General features: G+C 44.3%; 1 protein-coding gene across 1 annotated transcript in view; it reads left to right on the top strand.

The window, feature by feature from the left end:
- The first annotated feature begins 347 nt into the window (after positions 1-347).
- Positions 348-22,211, top strand: part of GPM6A (glycoprotein M6A) — a 334,890-nt gene continuing 313,026 nt past the window's right edge. The window contains exon 1 of the mRNA XM_063920652.1: positions 348-853. Within this exon, the coding sequence (XP_063776722.1) occupies positions 817-853 (37 nt within the window). The 5' untranslated portion in view covers positions 348-816. The remainder of the gene's footprint in view (positions 854-22,211) is intronic.

The following is a 22,211-nucleotide window of genomic DNA, read 5'->3' as shown; positions in this document are numbered from 1 at the left end:
TCTGTATGTATTTACCTGAGGTCTATTGGAGACAAAGGAACCTAGACTTCCATCTTCACTGTATCCCCAACCCTGCAAGCACTGATACTGCATATAAACACTTAAGTGTATATGTGTTAAATAAACATGTTTGGGTGACATCACACCCAGCCTGAAAATGCATCAGTGTACTGTCATGTTCCATTCACTGTGCATAGAATAACAATCCGTAAAAACACATATACAATAGAATAATCAGCCTAGCATGCGATTGGTAATGGGGTCTAATTGGGAGTAGAGCCTCTACTGCAGCACAGACAGAGACCACAGACATTTGGGCTTTTCCACTCTGCCAGCAAGTAGGGGGTATTTGCAGTTGGTGGTCTGTTTCTGTACAGATACGCCCCTTCATCTGTTCTCACTGCAGCTTGTTCCCAATTTCAGTCTCAGACCTCAATGAAACCCTTAGTTTTCTAGGCTGTGCACGCAATTCTAGCCCTGATACAGGAGAAGGGAGCTTCCTATGCTGCCTCCCAGACACATTCCCCTCCTAACTCCATCAGCAGGCAGCCCCAATACCTGCTTGTACTGGTGTACAATGGGAAGCTTTGAGGAGAGGAATTGATCATCTTCACGGAAGAGTAATTTGAATGAAATTCCACTTGACAGGCTGTCTCCAAGCAAAAGTCAGGCAGTGAGGAGGGAGAGTGCAGCGCGCAAGGCGTGCACACACAGCTACAGCACTGCTGCACAGTCACACAGTGTGCACTGCACCCACATCGCATTAGGGCTCCTTAGTAGTTGGTGCTAGTTCAGATTCCAGCCAGAGAGGTGGACATGGAGGAAAACATGGAAGAAGGACAGACACAGAAAGGTAATGTGTTTATACCATTACTGCTTATCCTATTTGGCAGGCAGGATTTCACAAATCCTTTTTTTATTGCTGCACTAGACTGTAGGTGCATGTATGCATATAGAATCTCCTGCACATCCATAGCTATGCAATGGGAACCTGTTCCCCTCTGAGCAGCACTCGCATATCTTCATTTATTTTAGCTTTTCACGCTTGCCTTGCTGGGAAAAATTAGGACCTCGGAGTGAACTGTGCAATATGTATAGGTGGCAGCTCTCACAAAGGAGTCAATGTGGCCATTAATCCTATGAGTCAATGAAGCGCAAGAATTTAGATGAAGATTTACATAGAGCTAGGGGGGAGGAGATATTACCTTTTATTGCCACAGTACTGTGCTTGTAATGAACATGCATAGATTATAATTTATATTCATATAGCCTTGTTTATGAATGCATATTCTGTATTAACATACAGTGACGCCTGTTTTACATTGCTGTTCTGCTTTGTTTTTGTATCATTTTATGTTTGTTTACTAATACTTTACTGTGCAATGTCTGTGATGCTAACAAACAACGCTCGTAGGTTGGAGTCATTGTGCAGAATTGGCAACACTGTTTCCTATAATCTGAATTTTGCAGATGATATTTTAGCTCTTAAATAATTTGTTTTTCTGGCTGATTCGGCGTGTTTGGGATTTCTGCAAAGTGGTCAGTGTTATTTTATTGCTACATCTTTCATCTAGGCTGTTGCTCTCTCTCATTAGACCTGACCTACTTACGCTAAATGAATCCTGTTTTTTATGCTGACATGTTTTTCTGTCTTTTGTGCACCAAATTAAAGAGAATCTTGCTAATGCCAACCTGCGCCATGCAGGTGTACTAATTATTATTATTTCCCAAAACGATCAAAAAGTGATTAATGCATGATTAATGCATTGTGATAAACAGAATCCAGTGGGAGGGTTTTTTGATCGTTAAATAATTCAGACTCATGTAGTAGGATGCTGTAAAATTTTACACACACACACACACACACACACACACACACACACACACACACACACTATGTGTGACACTGTGTGTGTGTGTGTGCGCGTGTGTGTGTGTATATATATATATATATATATATCTATATATATCTATCTGAGTGTACATACATACATACATACATACATACATACACACACACACACACACACACACACACACACACACACACATATATATATATATATATATATATATATATATATATATGTGGCTTTGCTGCTCATAGCATTATTATTTACTATATCATTGTTGAGGGAGCCCAAATGTACCGTTGTACCCTGTTTTTATGTTTGGATGTGACTGCTTTGGTGTTGGTCCTTGATGTGCATTATTGCTGAGATGAATGTACTGATCATGTGTACTTTTGCTTTTGTATGGTCCAACATAATTAGAATTTTTTGCTACATGTATGTTTGTAGAATTGATGATATTTAGGCTTTGCCTTTTATACGTTATATGTCCTCCATTGCCAAACATCTGGAGCATGAAGATTTCTACAACACTGACATCCCGTGGTAGCTGTGCTGCTGTAAGGTGCCACTGAAGTTTGTGACAGGCTCTCGTGCACGTGACATTTTCATGTCTCGGTTATGTCATTCGATTATGTGAAATTGATTGGCTGAATTTTGGTTCAACCCACAAAATGGCTTCCACAACTGTGTGTAGGTGCTGAACTCACTTATAGGGGTGCTACTGGGTTATAGAGATGAATAAAGGAAATATAAATAATGGAACTGTTTAAACAAATGTTTGTTTGTTTGTTTGTTTGTTTTAAAAAATGTTGCTGCATTGTTAGAGAATGGTCAAGTTCATTTCACCAACCATCTTATTGTTCTTAAATAAGATGTATGAGGACATAAACTCTAGGTTGTAGGATACTTCTCCTGCTGAGATTGATAGCATACATATATTGTGAATATATACAGTACATAAATATTCTTAAATATTCAGACACAATATATTTACACCTAAACATACACAAAGGATAACCATTTTTACAGGGACTTTACACACCCAGTCAGGGACGTAGTTACTTTATTGGTGGGATGACAGTCGACAGTATGTAAATTTAATACCGACTGGGATACTGCCGGAACAGTGATGCTAAAAAAAGAAAAAAAAAACATTTTAACCAAGTCTGCATTATAGCTTTAAACATTATGTTAAAATAAGTAGAGACTGAGTCTCCCATATCCGAAATGCTTAGGTAAGAAGTATTATGGATATTGGATTTTTCCATATTTTGGAATATTTGCATTCCATAATGAGATATCTTAGGGATGAGACCCAAATATAAACTCACAATGTACTTAGGTTTCATATACACTATATATATATATATATATATATATATATATATATATAATATATATATCTATCCTGAAGATTATTTTATAAATATTTGTGATAGTTCTGTGCATGAAACAAAGTCTGTGTACTCTGAGCCATCAGAAAGCAAAGATGTGACTATCACAGTCAAGTTCAAAATTCTGTATTTTGGAATATTCTGTATCTTTAGGAATTTTGGATATGGGAGATATAACCTGTACCGCACTGACATTATGTCATCGACATTATGCTGTCCACGTATTAATTGTCGACATTCTGCCTATCTATAAATTATACAATGCCCACAGGTCAGGTGTCAGTGTAACACTGAAGACCTTATAACAAAGCGTTGGTAATTTACTTGGACTTTTTTTTTGTAAGGTAAAAGGCCATATTTGTACTTTGTACTGCCTAACTATCTTTGATTGTACTGCAGAGTGATATATAACACACATGAAAAGTGGTCTCACGCTCTCTCTCTCACCCTTTATGTCACCTACTAAAAACAAAGGGTCTGCATTCTACAGCACTTTGAAGTTTCTATTAGATTAATATGAAGCTTATATTGCAAATGTTATTTTTTGAGTCTCTCTGGCAAAAAAAGCATCATCATTGCTTCTTCCCATCCTAAGAAGAAGTAACAGATTTCAACTGCAGTCCCTCTTTTTTTTGTGGTTTACGGCATCCCCTTAGCCTTCTATGGATACTACTGTGTGTCATAGTTTATCATGTATAAAGCTGGTAAAACAGAACAAACCTCCACATAGCAGTTGGGTTTTCACTGGAGCTGCAAGAGGCTCCCCGGATTAATAACTTGTTCCTAAAATGTGTTCCATATCTCTGCAATATACAGCGAAGCGTAACAAACCCGCTGCCTCACTAATGTTACATAAACCCCATAGACAGTCATAAAGAAAGTCCACAGACTTATAACATGTGCAGCAAGAGTTAGATTTGGGTGTGGTGTGTTCAAACTGAAATCTAAATTGCAGTGTAAAAATAAGGCAGCCAGTATTTATCCTGCACAGAAACAAAATAACCCACCCAAATCTAACTCTCTGCAAATGTTATATCTTCCACACCTGCAGTGCACATGGTTTTGCCCAACTGCTAATAAATTTGCTGCTGCGATCAACTCTGAATTACCCCCTATGTTCTGAGGCAGTTTAGTTATGCTAGCCCAGGGGGTCCCATGTTCTGAACTCGAGTCTGTGAATTGTGTGTATAAGCCAGAAATGTCAAACTCAGAATCCCAACTGGGCCAAATATTCAAGGTCTAAAGGCCCATACACACTAGAAGATACCTTCCATAGATATGAGCGATAACGATGGTTGTGAACGATCAAATCGTTCAGATCATTCTAGTGTGTACACAGCAAATTATGAACGATACACGCTCCTGTGGTCATTAGAAGCAGATTGTCAGTCGTCCATGCATACAGCTCAATTTCTTCAATCCCAGCAGAGCAGATCATTCATTGATCAAATCGTTCAGGTCGTTGTGGTGTGTACACGGCAAATGATGAATGATGCACGCACCTGTGGTCGTTTGAAGCAAGTTCTCAGTCTTCCATGCATGCAGCTCTATCCCCTCAATCCCAGCAGACTGCTCATATTCCACATTGTTCATCTTTCACGTCTTTTAGTGTGTATGGGCCTTAAATGTTATGTGGGCCGCAAGAAAAAGAATACGTTTTATGCAATTTTGAAAGGTTTATTAGAGAAACCAACATTAAAGTATAATCAAAGAGATGTCAAGTATCAGAAAGATTATATATAGTAATAATACCACATATCGGTGTGAGCTGGGAGCTGTTATCCGCCCTCATACATCACTGTGCGGTCCCCCCTCCTCTATAATACTTATCAGTGTGAGCTGGTAAAATGTGTCACTTCCAGACCCCCTCTGTCCCTCCAGTCCAGCCACATACCCCTGGTATCCCTTCTTATTCCTTTTGTCCCCCCCAGCCACAAGCCCTCGGTGCCACCTGTGTCTATCCACCTCAAACCCCTGTGCCAGCCTCTTCCAATTTCCTTCATTGAGAGACATTTTTCTATCCAGATTCCAGAAGAATCCTCTTGTAATTAGGGCAACTGGGTACACAGGGCAGTCGGGCACACATGCCTACAGGGCGTGACGGATTCAGTGCTAATGGCGCTAGCCATGCGCAGCAGCTCACTCTGTGGACATTTCCCCATATCAATAACTATCTTCTCGTGCATGTGCAGAATGGTGAATGCTGCGCGATCGGAGCTACGCATCGATCACAGCAGATGGGTCAACAGTAACTCATCCGGCGATGGTGGGCCTCATTCCATTGTTTTTTTAAAGTACACTTGGGTTGCAAAAGTATGTATTGTGGGCCGCATGCGGCCCACGGGTCGTGAGTTTGACACGTCTGGTATAGACACTGTTAAAAAATAAATCTGTAATCAATGGAGGTGACCAGGTGCAGGGCCGGTGCTAGAGTGTTTGGCGCCCCCCTGCAAATGATAAATTGGCGCCCTCCCATCCTTAAAAAAGGAACAGTGCGCACCACAATGGTACCCACAGTTCATATTACACCACATAGTATTCACATTACGCCACACAGTACTATCCCTTATACACAAAGTTTACAGTAGTGCCTCTTATCAGAGGTGTAGCTAGGTGTCATGGTGTCCGGAGCAAAGGATATGTTTCAGTGCCACCTCCTCCGTACTGAATTGGGGGCATGTTACATTTGAAAAGAAAAATATATTTGAAAATTGGTGACAGGGGCAGTTCTAGACCTTGAAGAGCTCAGGAAAAAAATGTAATAAGCTGCCCGCCACACTAAATATAGGGGCAGTGTGCGCCGTAGGTGCACGCAAAAATATAGGGGCCACAGAATAGTACCAATTCACATTACACCGCACAGTTGTGTCCATCATTCACATTACACCTCACAGTACCGTCCGTTATTCACATTACACCTGTTAGGGTCTCCTGCCCTGTGCTGCCACGTCGTCATGGCAACCGGGAGACAAGTGCTAGCGGAGTAACCTGAGCGCAGCTGATACTCCGGTTTGGGTCTTTTGCTGTGCAGTGGTTACAGGCTTTGTGCACGGCAGGGGATCCGGTGCTGGTTTTTGTGCTCACAGTCTGTGAGGTCTGAGTGGGGCGTGGACAGCACCTGCTATATAAACCCTCTTCTCGGGTTAAGCAGATGCTGCTGAATCTTTGTTGGTTAGTCAGTTCCTGAAAGTTAGCCAGTACTGTGTAGCTTTGTATTTGTTTGTTGTTTACTGCAAATAGGCCTTGGGATTTGGTACTACACTCTGCCAATCCAGACCTAGCAGTAAGACTGGAGTCAGTCGTTTAACTTGCTGGGGTTCTTTTGCTACTCTGTGAACTTAGCAAGTTTGCGGCTGTATTCTCAGACTTGCCTGCCAAAATCCTTTCTCACTGTGCAAGGTGTTCAGGTGTCAGTTTAGTGGCAGTAAGCTGAACCAGTGCACTGCAAGTGAGGACTAGGATTGTGGAGACTCTCCTTGTGTCTATTATTCCATCTCTGACCAAGGAGTTTACTGCCACACCCGTTGGTAACCCTTTAGGGTTTTGCTGTTGCCCTTAGCAACGGCATTTCGGGTTCTCTACGTATTAAAACACAACATCTCGCTTCTTTCCATCTGAGCATTCCTAATACTAGGGAGACACCCAGTTTCTTAGCCTCTGGGCTTCTCTGTTCACTTTGTGTTGATTTTGTTACCCTATCACCTTCTGTGTACGTAATGTCATATTCCCCAGTCTGTCTGTGAGTTCATTTGTTTTGCATCCCTCTCCGTTCAGACACCAGTACATTCCTGCAGGCACTGGTGTGCATAACATATTCAGCAGCCCAATACTCCTGTTGAAATTTTGTGGGAATATGGAGCATACCCCTCAAAATACTTTGCAACAGGTGGTCGATCAGGTGCAGGTCTTGACTCGACAATTTAATGATTTGTCCATTAAAATGCACACCTCCCAGGCCGCTGGCGGAGCTCCCGCAGCAGCAGCACCTTCAGGGGTTAAGGAGCCGAAAGTAAATCTCCCGGATCGTTTTTCTGGAGATCGCTCGCAGTTCTTTTGTTTCAAGGAGAGCTGCAAGCTATATTTCCAGTTTAGGCCTCAGTCTTCTGGGTCGGAGATTCAGCGGGTGGGCATAGTGATTTCCTTGCTACAAGGAGACCCACAGGTCTGGGCATTTGGGTTGCAGCCTGACTGTCCGTCGCTTAAAAGTGTTGATGCTTTTTTTACGGCACTGGGCATGTTGTATGATGACCCTGACAAGACGGCCTCAGCCGAGGCTCAGATTTCGATCCTTAAGCAAGGGCGAAGGCCAGTTGAGGTTTACTGTACGGAGTTTCGGAGGTTGGCCCATGATACCCAGTGGAATGACCCAGCCCTGAGACACCAGTACCGAAGAGGTCTTTCTAACCAGATAAAAGACCAACTGGTACAATATCCCTTGCCTGATAGCTTGGATCAGCTCATGCAGTTATCCATCCGGGTGGATAGACGGCTGAGAGAGCGTAGGCTTGAAAGGGAGACCGAGGTTTCCTTCTTTCCCAAGGGAACCTCAGACTCTGAGGAATTTTCCGAGGAGCCTATGCAGATTGGGGCTGCCCGCCTCTCCTCGCGTGAGAAGACGCGGAGGAGACAGCAAGGGTTGTGTTTGTACTGTGGGAATAAAGGTCATGTGGTAGTATCATGCCCAGAAAAGCCGGAAAACTTCAGGGCCTGAGGGTGATGGGAAATATCCTGTCAGGCCAGAAGTCAGAATTTCCCAAGAAGACTTTTATCATTCCGGTGACCTTGAAGATCCTCGGTCAAACTGTCAAGACTGAGGCCTTTGTGGACAGTGGGGCCGACGGGGTTTTTATGGACCGCCAATTCGCCCTGAAACACTCTGTTCCCTTAGTACCCTTGGCATCGGAAATTGAGATCTGTGGGTTAAACGGGGAACCATTATCCCAGGGTAAAATTACCTCTTGCACTAGCCAGATTTCTTTGTTTATTGGAGCCACACACTCTGAAAAATTGTCCTTTTATGTGACTGTCTGTACTTTTGCCCCATTGGTCTTGGGGTTACCCTGGTTAAGGGCCCACAATCCTCAATTTGACTGGGTCTCTGGGGAGATTCTTAGTTGGGGTACTGATTGTTTCAGGAGTTGCTTGAGCCTTCCAGTCAGGCTTTCGCAGCTAAATTTGCCAGGATTGCCAGGATGTTATGCAGATTTTGCGGACGTGTTCTCCAAAAAAGTTGCAGAGGTACTACCTCCCCATCGCCCCTATGACTGTGCCATTGATTTGTTGCCGAATGCTAAGCTTCCCAAGAGCAGGTTGTACTCCCTGTCACGTCCTGAGACTCAGGCTATGGCAGAGTACATTCAGGAGAACTTGGCTAAGGGATTTATCAGACCTTCACAGTCTCCAGTTGGGTCGGGGTTCTTCTTCGTGGGTAAAAAGGATGGTTCGTTGCGACCCTGCATCGACTTCAGGGAATTGAACCGTATCACGATTAAAAACTCATACCCACTGCCTCTCATTTCGGTCTTGTTTGACCAGCTTCGTACTGCCACCATTTTTTCTAAGATTGACCTACGCGGTGCGTACAATCTAATCCGAATAAGAGAGGGGGATGAATGGAAGACTGCCTTTAATACCCACTCAGGGCATTATGAATATTTGGTGATGCCTTTTGGGCTCTGTAATGCCCCGGCAGTCTTCCAGGATTTCATGAACGATGTGCTCAGGGAATATTTGGATAGATTCTTAGTTGTATACTTAGATGACATCCTAATCTTCTCCCATTCCCTGAAGGAACATCGGAAGCATGTACGCTTAGTCCTCCACAAACTCAGAGACCACCGGCTTGGGGCGAAGCTGGAGAAGTGCGAATTTGAAGTTCAGCAAATCGCATTTCTAGGATATATTATCTCCCCAGAAGGTTTCCAAATGGAGGGTTCCAAGGTACAGGCAGTCCTGGATTGGGTGCAGCCCACTAGTTTGAAGGCGCTTCAGCATTTCCTGGGCTTTGCGAATTTTTATAGACTATTTATCGCTGGATTTTCGTCTATAGTGGCGCCCTTGGTGGCACTCACTAAAAAAGGGGCGGATGTTGCTCACTGGTCTTGTGAGGCCAAAGCGGCTTTTGCCCGTCTCAAAAGGGCATTTGTCTCGGCCAAGGTGCTGCGACACCCAGATCCAGAGCGTCCTTTTGTGGTGGAGGTGGATGCCTCTGAGATGGGTATTGGGGCAGTGCTCTCTCAGATGGGAGTGTCTGATAATCGCCTTCATCCCTGTGCTTACTTTTCCCGTAAATTTTCGCCTGCCGAGATGAATTATGACGTGGGTAACCGGGAATTGTTGGCTATTAAGGATGCACTCGAGGAGTGGAGACACTGGCTTGAGGGGGCTAAGTTTGTGGTCTCAATTCTCACCGACCATAAGAATTTGGCATATTTAGAGTCAGCGAAGCGTCTCAATGCCAGGCAGGCACGATGGGCTTTGTTTTTTGCTCGCTTTAATTTTTTGATAACATATCGCCCTGGGTCAAAAAACATCAAGGCTGATGCGCTCTCGCTGAGTTTTGCTCCAATCCAGGAGACCACCGAGGAGCCATTGCCCATTGTGTCCCCATCATGTATTAAAGCGGGCATTACCCAGGACCTCTTGTCATTAGTCCTTACAGCACAGGAGCAGGCTCCTCCAGACCTTCCGGTAGGTCTTTTGTTTGTGCCTCCTAGGTTAAGACAGCGAGTGTTCCTGGAATTCCATGCCAAGAAGTCGGCAGGTCACCCGGGTATTGCCAGAACTCGGGAGTTGCTATCTAGGGCGGTGTGGTGGCCCTCGGTGGCTAAGGATGTGGATCAGTGGGTTCGGGCATGTGACATCTGTGCCCGAAATAAGACTCCTAGAGGGGTTCCTGTTGGCCCATTACATCCACTCTCTATTCCATCTAAGCCATGGACCCACATTTCAATGGATTTTGTGGTGGACTTGCCAAAATCCTCGGGGATGACAGCCATCTGGGTTGTCGTTGACAGGTTTTCGAAAATGGCGCACTTCGTTCCACTGGTTGAGCTGCCATCGGCCAGACGCCTGTCTGAATTATTTATGCTGCATTTTGTGCGCCTCCACGGGTTGCCACTTGATGTGGTCTCTGACCGCGGATCCCAGTTTGTGGCCAAATTCTGGAGGGCATTTTGTTCCGATCTCCAGATTTCTGTCAGCTTGTCGTCCGGCTACCATCCGCAGTCTAATGGGCAGACTGAAAGGGTGAACCAGTCCTTGGAGCAGTTCCTCAGGTGTTATGTCTCCAAGTGTCAGACTGACTGGGTTGCTCATCTGTCCATGGCGGAGTTTGCCTATAACAACGCGGCTCACTCTGCTACAGGGATCTCTCCCTTCCTTTGTGTGTATGGGCATCATCCTAAGGCAAATTCTTTTGACCCCCTGGACTCCACGCCTGGTGGTTCCTCTGTGGTTTCGGTCCTTAGGGGTATTTGGAGGAAAGTGAAGAAAGCCCTTGTGTCTGTGTCATTAGTGACCAAAAGGGTTTTTGATAAGCGGAAAAGATCCTGCAGCTTCAAATTAGGAGACTGCGTCTGGTTGTCTACCAAGAATTTGAAGTTGAGACAGCCATCTCATAAGTTAGGCCCCCGGTTCATCGGCCCTTATAAGATCACTAGGGTTATCAATCCGGTGGCATTTCAGGTAGATCTGCACCGTTCTTTGGGTATCAATAAAACATTTCATTGTTACCTTTTAAAACGGGCGATTAGTAATCCTTCTTCCAGTGGAAGACCTTCTCCTCTCCTGATACGTGGCCAGAGGGAGTTTGTTGTTGATAGGATTCTTGACTCCAAGATGGTTCGGGGTCGGCTGTCATTTTTGGTGCACTGGAAGGGGTATGGCCCGGAAGAGCGGTTGTGGGTGCGCAGTTGTGATCTTCATGCCCCCAGACTGATACGCTCTTTCTTCTCGCAGTTCCCAGATAAACCCGGTGGTAGGGGTTCTTTGACCCCTCGTCAGAGGGGGGGTACTGTTAGGGTCTCCTGCCCTTTGCTGCCACGTCGTCATGGCAACCGGGAGACAAGTGCTAGCGGAGTAACCTGAGCGCAGCTGATACTCCGGTTCGGGTCTTTTGCTGTGCAGTGGTTACAGGCTTTGTGCACGGCAGGGGATCCGGTGCTGGTTTTTGTGCTCACAGTCTGTGAGGTCTGAGTGGGGCGTGGACAGCACCTGCTATATAAACCCTCTTCTCAGGTTAAGCAGATGCTGCTGAATCTTTGTTGGTTAGTCAGTTCCTGAAAGTTAGCCAGTACTGTGTAGCTTTGTATTTGTTTGTTGCTTACTGCAAATAGGTCTTGGGATTTGGTACTACACTCTGCCAATCCAGACCTAGCAGTAAGACTGGAGTCAGTCGTTTAACTTGCTGGGGTTCTTTTGCTACTCTGTGAACTTAGCAAGTTTGCGGCTGTATTCTCAGACTTGCCTGCCAAAATCCTTTCTCACTGTGCAAGGTGTTCAGGTGTCAGTTTAGTGGCAGTAAGCTGAACCAGTGCACTGCAAGTGAGGACTAGGATTGTGGAGACTCTCCTTGTGTCTATTATTCCATCTCTGACCAAGGAGTTTACTGCCACACCCGTTGGTAACCCTTTAGGGTTTTGCTGTTGCCCTTAGCAACGGCATTTCGGGTTCTCTACGTATTAAAACACAACATCTCGCTTCTTTCCATCTGAGCATTCCTAATACTAGGGAGACACCCAGTTTCTTAGCCTCTGGGCTTCTCTGTTCACTTTGTGTTGATTTTGTTACCCTATCACCTTCTGTGTACGTAATGTCATATTCCCCAGTCTGTCTGTGAGTTCATTTGTTTTGCATCCCTCTCCGTTCAGACACCAGTACATTCCTGCAGGCACTGGTGTGCATAACAACACCGCACAGTAGTGTCTGTTATTCACATTACACCGCTCAGTAGCGTCCGTTAGTCACATTACACCTCACAGTACCGTCCGTTATTGACATTACACCGCACAGTAGCGCCCATTATTTACATTACACCGCACAGTAGCGTCCGTTAGTCACATTACACCTCACAGTACCGTCCGTTATTCACATTACACCGCACAGTAGCGTCCGTTATTCACATTACACCGCACAGTAGCATCCGTTAGTCGCATTACACCGCACAGTAGCATCCGTTAGTCACATTACAGTGCACAGTATCATCAGTTATTCACATTACACCGCACAGTAGCGTCCGTTATTTACATTACACCGCACAGTAGCGTCCGTTATTCACATTACACCGCACAGTAGCGTCCGTTATTCACATTACACCGCACAGTAGCGTCCGTTATTCACATTACACCGCACAGTAGCGTCCGTTAGTCACATTACACCGCACAGTAGCATCCGTTAGTCGCATTACACCGCACAGTAGCGTCCGTTATTCACATTACACCGCACAGTAGCGTCCGTTATTCACATTACACCGCACAGTAGCGTCCGTTAGTCACATTACAGTACACAGTATCATCCGTTATTCACATTACACCGCACAGTAGCGTCCGTTATTCACATTACACCGCACAGTAGCGTCCTTTATTCACATTACAGTGCACAGTAGCATCCGTTATTCACATTACACCGCACAGTAGCGTCCGTTATTCACATTACACCGCACAGTAGCGTCCGTTATTCACATTACACCGCACAGTAGCGTCCGTTAGTCACATTACACCGCACAGTAGCGACCGTTATTCACATTACACCTCACAGTACCGTCCGTTAGTCACATTACACCGCACAGTAGCATCCGTTAGTCGCATTACACCACACAGTAGCGTCCGTTATTCACATTACACCGCACAGTAGCGTCCGTTAGTCACATTACAGTGCACAGTAGCATCCGTTAGTCACATTACAGTGCACAGTAGCGTCCGTTATTCACATTACACCGCACAGTAGCGTCCGTTAGTCACATTACACCGCACAGTAGCGTCCGTTATTCACATTACACCGCACAGTAGCGTCCGTTAGTCACATTACAGTGCACAGTAGCACCCGTTATTCACATTACAGTGCACAGTATCGTCCGTTATTCACATTACACCGCACAGTAACATCCGTTATTCACATTACAGTGCACAGTAGCATCCGTTATTCACATTACACAAACAAAAAAACCTGATTGTGTGGTGACCCCTGTTTGACTAGAATAACCCACAGGCTCTTGAGCGAGGGACTGATTCAGATTGACGGATTCAGAGGTGGATGCACTTAAATCTTTAAAACTGCTCATGCATCTGAGATGCACTGTGCATGCTCCTGATGGTTAGTGCCAGGAGAGGCAGATTGGAATTGCAGGGTGATCAATGCAATTTCGTTAGGTGTTCCTGGATGGTGGCTTTCACCAGCGGGAATGTTGGTGGTCGCATCAAGAACCGTGCCGGTGTAAGGAGTTAAACTGGCAACGGCAGCCACGTGCCGTCAAAAATTCTGAGCAAGCATTGGGCTGTTCTAGTGTCTGATGGTGCAGCCAGTGTCTACTACTCGGCTGCAGCATTAGCATAAATTTGCAGTAGAGGCTGCAAGAAAAGTCTGGCCCCATTAACCAATATGCCTGCATAAGGTGTGCGCTTTACTAGAAGCTAACTTTGTGAGAATAATAATAATAATAATAATAATAATAATATTATCTTTTAACTCTAAAGCAACGTATCCACCAGGCCATACAGCAGGGTAACAAAGAAACCTTTAGCAGTTAGAATATGAGAGCATGAGCACAGTACATAACAGTTTACCATAGCATAAGCACATATCATTAGTACCAAATATTACATTATTTCTGAAGGTGACATTTTGTTCATGTACGTATTTTGGATTGTTCCCTAAACTAAATTTATAGTTTTCCCAAATATGCATCTTACTATAATAGACAATTGTTAGAAATGTCCTTCTCTGTGTGAGGATGGCTAATCTCTCAGGTGCCACTGATTGTTTTTCTATCCATGTAGAGGAGTGAAGGAGATATTTCTGGAATGAATGTCGCACAGCAGGATTTTGATATACACTGTAGCTCAGCAAAAGCATGAAGGTTGTGTCTCCAGTTTTATAGGCTAGTTCAGTGGTTCCCAAACGTTTTTGAGTCACGGCGCCCTAGAGTATCAGAATCTTTTTCACGGCACCCCTAGGCCAAAAGTTTCTTATTGAGAAATTTAGAAACATTTTTTAATCAAGTAAAATGTGCTAATAGTATGTCATCCTTAGGTTCAATTGTGTGGTGAGGGACAGGATTCACTTCTGATTGTCCATATAATTTATGATTGGAAGAAACCAACATTGGTTTTGCCTATTACATTGACCATAAATATTTGAATTGGTTCTTGACCACCAATCCAAGGCACCCCTGCAAGTGTCCAGAGGCACCCCAGGGTGCTTAGGCACACAGTTTGGGAACCACTGGGCTAGTTAGTGTGTACAGGCAGGACAATGAAAACTATGATAATAGAAAAAGTGGTGATAGTAAGCTTACATTTCTCTTCCACTCTTCCATCTGTTGCTGTATTTGGCCAGTGTGCGTTAGGCCTTTGTGTCTCATACACCTATCCTTTTTCCTCCATAGGGCACAAGATGGCGGGCGCTATTCCCCTGCTATGCACTTTTGGGGGTCATTCTGACCCTATCGCACGCTGTATTTTATTGCAGCGGTGCGATCGGGTCAGAACTGTGCAGGCGCCGCAGTGTGCCGGTGCATGCCGTTACGATCGCCTCTGCCTGATTGACAGGCAGAGGTGGTCGCTGGGTGGGGGGATGTGGAACGGTGGCGTTTGGCCACAGTTTCGTGGGCGTGGTCCGGCCATCGCAGGTGTGGCCTGACTGAATGGGAGGCAGCTGCGTGATGTCACACGCAGCCGCTGCTGGCCGGGGAGCGATGAGTAGCTACCGGACAGCATGCTAAAGCTGCGCTGGTCGGGAGCTACTCTTGAAGTGCAAAGGCATCGCCGCTGTGCGATGCCCTTGCACTTCTGCGGGGGGGGCGGTACTAACTTGCGGGGCGGGATAGCCCTGTGCTGGGCGTCCCCCCGCATGTCATTGTGAATGATCGTAGCTGTGCTAAATTTAGCACAGCTACGTTCATCTCGGAATGACCCCCTTTATCCTCAATTATGCTGTATTTTTCTCAGTTATGCATCTAGTGTACCTGCTACAATTATTATTGTTATAACAAAGGAATTGGTATAATGTCACAGAGTATATATATATGGATGCATACTGCAGGCCACTCATTTTAGACCTGTCTAGCCTTTTTATCCTAGATTGTGTACTTTTTCCTCAGTTTTACTACTTTGTCCTCAGTTTTGCATGTTATGACCTCATGCAGAGATGTACACTAATCATACAGCACAGCAGCTGTGTGATAATATGCTAATACTGCAGGAGGGGTCTTGTGTAAAGACGTAGCCTTGGATCATCTGCTTGAACATTGATTCTGTACTTAGCAACTTATACACCATACTAGCCAACCTTTGCTTTTTCCCCTCTGTGAGAGTTCCTAGAAGGGAGATGCAGCTAGTCACTCTAGGGGGTGGGGCCAGGTCTTTCCCATCATTAGGACCTCCTGCCCTCTCATGGAATAATGCCAAGATGATGGAGTTCCTTTCCATTACACTAGGAAGCAAATGTGGGTTGATGACCTAGTCAGCAGGAGGTAGACAAGTATGATATATGCAAATTGTAGAAAGGATGGTCTTGCTGGGATTTTGCACTCTGTGAAGATAATGTTGATGGGATGATTCTTTTCATATGCCTATTTTACCACCTAGATTGAAAACTAATGATTTAGGGGGACATGTACTAAGAAGTGATAAAAGTGGAGAAGTGAGTCAGTGGAGAAGTTGCCCAGGCAACCAATAAGCTGCTCTGTATACTTTTCTAGGATGCAAATTATAAATGTTACATTAATTATTTATTATTATTATTATTATTATCCTTTGTTTATATTGCGCCACAAGGGTTCCGCAGCGCCCAATTACAGAGTACATATGCACATAATCAAAACAGGAAAACAGTGACTTACAGTTGAAGACAATATAGGACAAGTACAGGTTAACTAAGCATAACTACACCAGTAAATGACATAGAGATAAATTCCAAGGTGGGCAAAAAAAAAAGCGGGATTTGGGCAGTTGAGGATTATTAAAGTAAGAAAAGGATAAGCACATGAGGGAAGAGGGCCCTACTCGTGAGAGCTTACATTCTAAGGGGAGGGGTAGACAGACAGGGGTGACACAGATGGGGTACATAGAGAGCGTGGAACAGAGGGTTAGGATGAGATTTGGCTGGGTTTGGTAAAGAAATGGGTCTTAAGAGCCCGTTTGAAGCTTTGTAGAGAGGTGGAGAGTCTGAGGGGGAGAGGTAAAGAATTCCAGAGAAAGGGAGCAGCACATGAAAAATCTTGGAGATAGGAGTGGGAGGAAGTAATCAGAAGACAGGAGAGTCGGCGTGCATTAACAGAGCGAAGAGGATGGGTGGGAGATAAGGTCAGAGATGTAAATGGGAGAGGAATGGGTGAGGGCTTTGTAAGTGAGTGTGAGAAGTGTGAATTGGATTCTGAAAGGGAAGGGAAGCCAGTGAAGGGCTTGTAGGAGAGGGGAGGTGGACGTAGTGCGTTTGGTTAGGAAGATGAGCCGGGCAGCAGCATTGAGAATAGATTGGAGTGGAGAGAGGTAATTGCCAGGGAGGCCAGTTAGGAGGAGATTACTGTAGTCCAGTCTGGAAATAATCAGTGAGTGAATAATGATCTTAGTGGCATCCTAAGTGAGAAAAGGTCTGATCCTGGAAATGTTTTTGAGATGAAAATGACAGGTTTGTGAGAGGTGCTGAATGTGTGGTTTGAAGGAGAGGGAGGAGTCAAGGATTACGCCAAGACAGCGTACTTGGGGGCTAGAGGAGATAGTCATGCCATCAATGGATAATGAGATTGTGGGAGGTGAGGTTGTGTGGGAGGGTGGGAAGATGATCAGCTCAGTCTTAGACATGTTAAGTTTAAGAAAGCGCTGCAACATCCAGGAAGTGATAGCAGAAAGACAGTTGGAGGTACGAGTGAGTAGAGCGGGGGAGAGATCAGGGGAGGAGAGGTAGATTTGAGTGTCATCAGCATAGAGGTGGTAAAGGAAGTTAAAAGAACTATTGAGTTCACCTAAAGAGGACGTATAGAGAGAGAAAAGGAGAGGACCGAGAACAGAGTCTTGGGGGACACCAACAGTTAGTGGAAGTGGGAGGGAGGTAGCATCATGAGAGGAGACAGAGAAGGAATGACCAGAGAGGTAGGAGGACAGCCAGGAGAGGGCAGTATCACACAGATCAAGAGAGTGAAGGATTTGCAGAAGGAGAGGGTGGTCCACAGTGTCAAAAGCAGCAGAGAGGTCAAGAAGAAAAAGCAGAGAGTAGTGGCCCTGAGATTTGTCTGCATGGAGGTCATTGCAGACTTTTGCAAGGGCAGTTTCAGTGGAGTGGAGAGAATGGAAACCAGACTGGAATGGGTCAAGCAGTGAGTGAGAGGAAAGAAAGGCAGTGAGGTGATTATAGACAATCCGCTGAAGAAGTTTGGAGGCAAAAGGGAGGAGAGAGATGGGTCGATAGTTGGATAGAATTGTTTGGATCAAGGGTAGGTTTTTAAGAATAGGGGAGACAAGAGCATGCTTGAAGGCAGAGGGGACAGTGCCTGATGAGAGGGAGAGATTGAGAAGGTGGGCAAGATGGGAACAGGCAGAAGGAGAGAGGTAGCGGAGGAGGTGGGAGGGGATAAGGTCAAGTGGGGAGGTTAATGTTGATTGGTTTACATGGTCAACTTCTCCACTGGCTCACTTCTCCACTTTTATCACTGCTTAGTACATCTCCCCCTTAGAGAGGTGTCAACCTGTACCACATGCTTCCAGTACCAAATATACACCAACAAGTTATCAGTGCAGTAAAACAATGTTGTTCAGTAAGTTGCACTTGTAGCCCCCTTTGTCTTGCCATGTGGATGGGAAGCATGCAGGTACAGCTGTGCTTGTCATGCTTTGGGCCCAGTTGCTCACATCGCTCGCCATAGGTTATACTCGGTATTCCGGCCGGCCAGGGCTGTTTCTAGCCAATTTGGCTCCCAGTGCGAGATTTAAAAATGCGCCCCCCCATGACATAAAAAAATGTGCTCCCCCACACACACCTAGATAAAAAAAAAACTTGCGCGCGCACCCGGCAAGGGGGCATGGCCTCATCTAAATGGGTGTGACCTCATTTAAATGGGCATGGCCTCGTCTGAAAAGACTACCTCACAATCCAGTTTTTGACCCTGCTCCAACAGATCACGACCACCACAGGAATAAAAAATTCTACCATATTAAGTCCCACACAGTAATGCCCCCTGCACCATATTATGCCACACACCGCAATGCCCTTGATACATTAAAACCCATACTACGGCAGGCAAAAGTCCCCATTTCACACATTATGGCAGGTGTCCCCATTTTACACATTGAGAGAGAGAATACTTACAGAGGCGAATACCGCTCTTCGGCCTACCTCACCAGTCGTTCCTCGCGCCGGCCATTCCATCTTCCTAACTTGGATCCCCCTCTGTACTCTTCTCGGCGGGGGGGGGGGGGGGGGATTTTTTCGCGGAGTGATGGGGTTGCGTCGTGACCTAACGATGCAACCGCGTCATTCCGTAAAACTCCGCCCCCCCGAGCGGGTTACTCTGGGAGAAATAGGAGGGGGAAGCAGGGAGCCACAGTTAGTGCCGCGGTGGGCCTGCCCCAAGAAACGGCCCTGCGGCCGGCGGCATTTCGTCGGCTGTCCAGATTCCGGCTTTCGGTCTCCTGAATCCCGGGATCCAAACTACTGGTATATTAACTGTATCCCATCTCCACCATCAGTTGAACCTGTTACAAATTGTATCTTTTGCAGCTGCTTGAGCCCTGGTGTAAACATATATAAAACGTCTATGTGGCAGCATACAAAAGTGTAATCAGCAGATTGCTTATAGTCGTGGCTGATTACCACTAATCTGGGGAGGACAAGCAAATTTCAGATAACTCACCAAATCCTTTGTTGCACTCTAAATTCTTAGGGATCTTCATTTCTCCTGTCCTAAAGTAATCCAGGCATTAAAAGAACCTCTTGGTTGGCAAATGACTTGCTCCAAGCAGAACTGTGATGAAAGTAATGAGAAGGGGTATGTTCACAAATAGCAAGTCAGAGTGGCTTGAATTTGTTTGGTCGGAGAGTTAGAAAATGATCTTATTTGTCTATGAATGAACACTGCTGTACCAATGAATTTCACTGTAACAATGTTTCAGTGAACTTCTTTGATCCTATATGGTTTATTTTTAGACTGCATAGCATCTATTTGTAAGGAGCAAATCAGATTGGTATTCTCATGCCCCAGCCAATCTTTGGAAGCCTCATTCTGATTTTGTTGCTGGTCTAGGAGCAAGTTATCTATCAGCTGTACAGTCAGTCTGCTTTCTCTATATCATGCATGCACCGTAAATAGTTTATATTTTTCAAGACAAGATACACTTTTAAGTTGAATATAATTTAATATTTAAGTTGATCTAAAATTATGATATCAGAAAAAAAAACAGTTTATTGAGTAATTGAGTGATTTTTATTATTTTTTTAATAAACGATAACAAAATAAACAATATACATACCGTAGAAGAACATACATACAAACCACATATTTTGTAGACTTACAGTACCCACAAACATACATAAAATTATAAATAACATATTGTATTATATAATACACATGTATACATAATCACTATATGTAAATGTGATGAGATACAGTATACTGCCCAAACAATCAATCCAATATATAATATATATATACACTAAAAAGGCATATATCTTATAACCCGTATAGAGGAGAAAGAAGTAATTGAGTCCACATTTTTCAAACTTGGAGTCAGCCCTATGCATAATACATGTAGAAAAAGTCGAGGGGAGCACAGAAAGATAAAATGCAATATAAATGTATTCTAATAAATGTCACTCTGGCATGAGTGAACCAACATTTAAAACATATACATAAAATTCTAGATTACCCAATAATACATATGCAATAGACCTCTTATTTCCTGAAAAAAAAACAAATGTTCCTCAAATCCCTCTATAGTATAGAATAATGTGGTCGGAAGTTTTTAAATAAGTTCTTAATGTCTCTCTATATCAATGTCAATGGTAGAACAAGCAAAGACAGTTGTTTAGATTTTGAATACAATGTGCCTCTATAATGGAATATACATCGAGCGAAACTTTCATCAGCAGAATTGATACTTGACTATGATTGTGAATCACTTGCCAAGCCTCCATGTACATAATCCATTCAGTTCTACATTTATCCAAGATTTTTAGGGGTTCAGCAAATCCCTCCCCCCCCCCCCTTCCTCTGAGGGTATGCTGCATTAAGGTAATTCCCAACAGTTCAGGCATATGGGCATCGTATTTGTGTTTGTTGTTTTCTACTCCACTAACCTTGGGGGTTGGCAATTTCCCACTATTCAAAAGGGTGGGCTATATTAAGGAAATATCCATTACTATAGATATACGGGCGCCTCTTTTGGGTTTTGTATCTATGTGTAATAAACATATTATTTGTTTATTATCAGTTTCTTGCACTTTAATATATTTTTCATGTGCCACTGACTGTAGTATTAACGTGTTACGTCCAAGAGGTAAACTCTGGCCCATTAGACGCTATCCAGGACCTATCTTATCTATTATTGCCAAAGTACATAGATTAAAAACAAACTGTGGTAGATTTATCTAAAACATCTGGAGGTTATATCCCAAGACGACACACTGCAGGTGTTAATAAGGAAATAGGCACATTCAAACTAGCTATGGCCTGATTAACTTTGTTCCACAAATCAGCTACTAAGGAACATTACCAAATCCTGAGTGCCTGAAAAAAAAACAACGGAAAGCTAGCACAAGAGCCATTACCCGCCAGCAAGTCCTGCATGGGGGAATGATCTGCGAGACTAACAAACATACCAAATCATTGACTGGGTCATCATGCAGCCATAGTCTCAAATGCAGTAGCTGGGCTACCAAATAGTATAGTCTAAAGTGAGGAAGGACAAGACTCCCTGCTAATCTGAACCTTATAAGATTGTTCAGTCAATTTCTAGGTCGCCGGTCATCCAGACCAGAGAGGTTATCATACTGTGTAATTTACAAAAAAAAAATTATAAACTGACATAAACAGGGGAATGTTGAAATACCTATAGAAATTTTGGCTGGACAACCAATTTTACTAAATTAGCCCTGCCTGTCACTGTGAGGGGCAACTTACCCCAAGAATGAGTTTTCACGCTGAGATATTTTAGTGAAGGTTGAATGTTCAAAGGTAAATAATCTCATGTGGAATTAGTGACCCAAATACTAAAGTACTTATGGTGCCCATACACTTGTGCAATGCCCCGCGACTATCTCACAAGTGTATGGGCACCATTAGAATGATCCACCCATTGTACGGATAGAGCTTTACGAGGATAAGTGGGGCAGCGCCCCCGAAGAGGAAGGATATTAGATTTCCCCCACTTCATCCTCAACACAGAGTAGTTTCCAAAGGACTGCAATCATTGAAACAGTATAATCTGCTAAAAATAATAAAAGATCATCAGCATATTGAGCAACAGTATCTAACTTGCTACCAACCCTAAGACCTACTATATCAGGACAAGGACATAGATACATGACATCGGTTCCATTGCCAGGGAGAACGGAGCCGGGCATAAAGGACAACTCTGCCTTGTTCCCCTGGATAAAGTGAACAAGGGGGGCACATAACCATTTACTACAATCCGTGCCCTAGGAGCCATATATAACCCATTGTATAAAGAGTGGACCAATCCCAAATGCCCGCATAACTTCCTACAGATATTGCCGTTCTACTGAGTCAATTGTTATTAGTGGCATAGAGCGACAC

This window comes from Pseudophryne corroboree, chromosome 1 (genome assembly GCF_028390025.1).
Source record: "Pseudophryne corroboree isolate aPseCor3 chromosome 1, aPseCor3.hap2, whole genome shotgun sequence".
NCBI classification, from domain to species: Eukaryota; Metazoa; Chordata; class Amphibia; order Anura; family Myobatrachidae; genus Pseudophryne; species Pseudophryne corroboree.
This window is presented reverse-complemented; position numbering and strand designations above follow the sequence as displayed.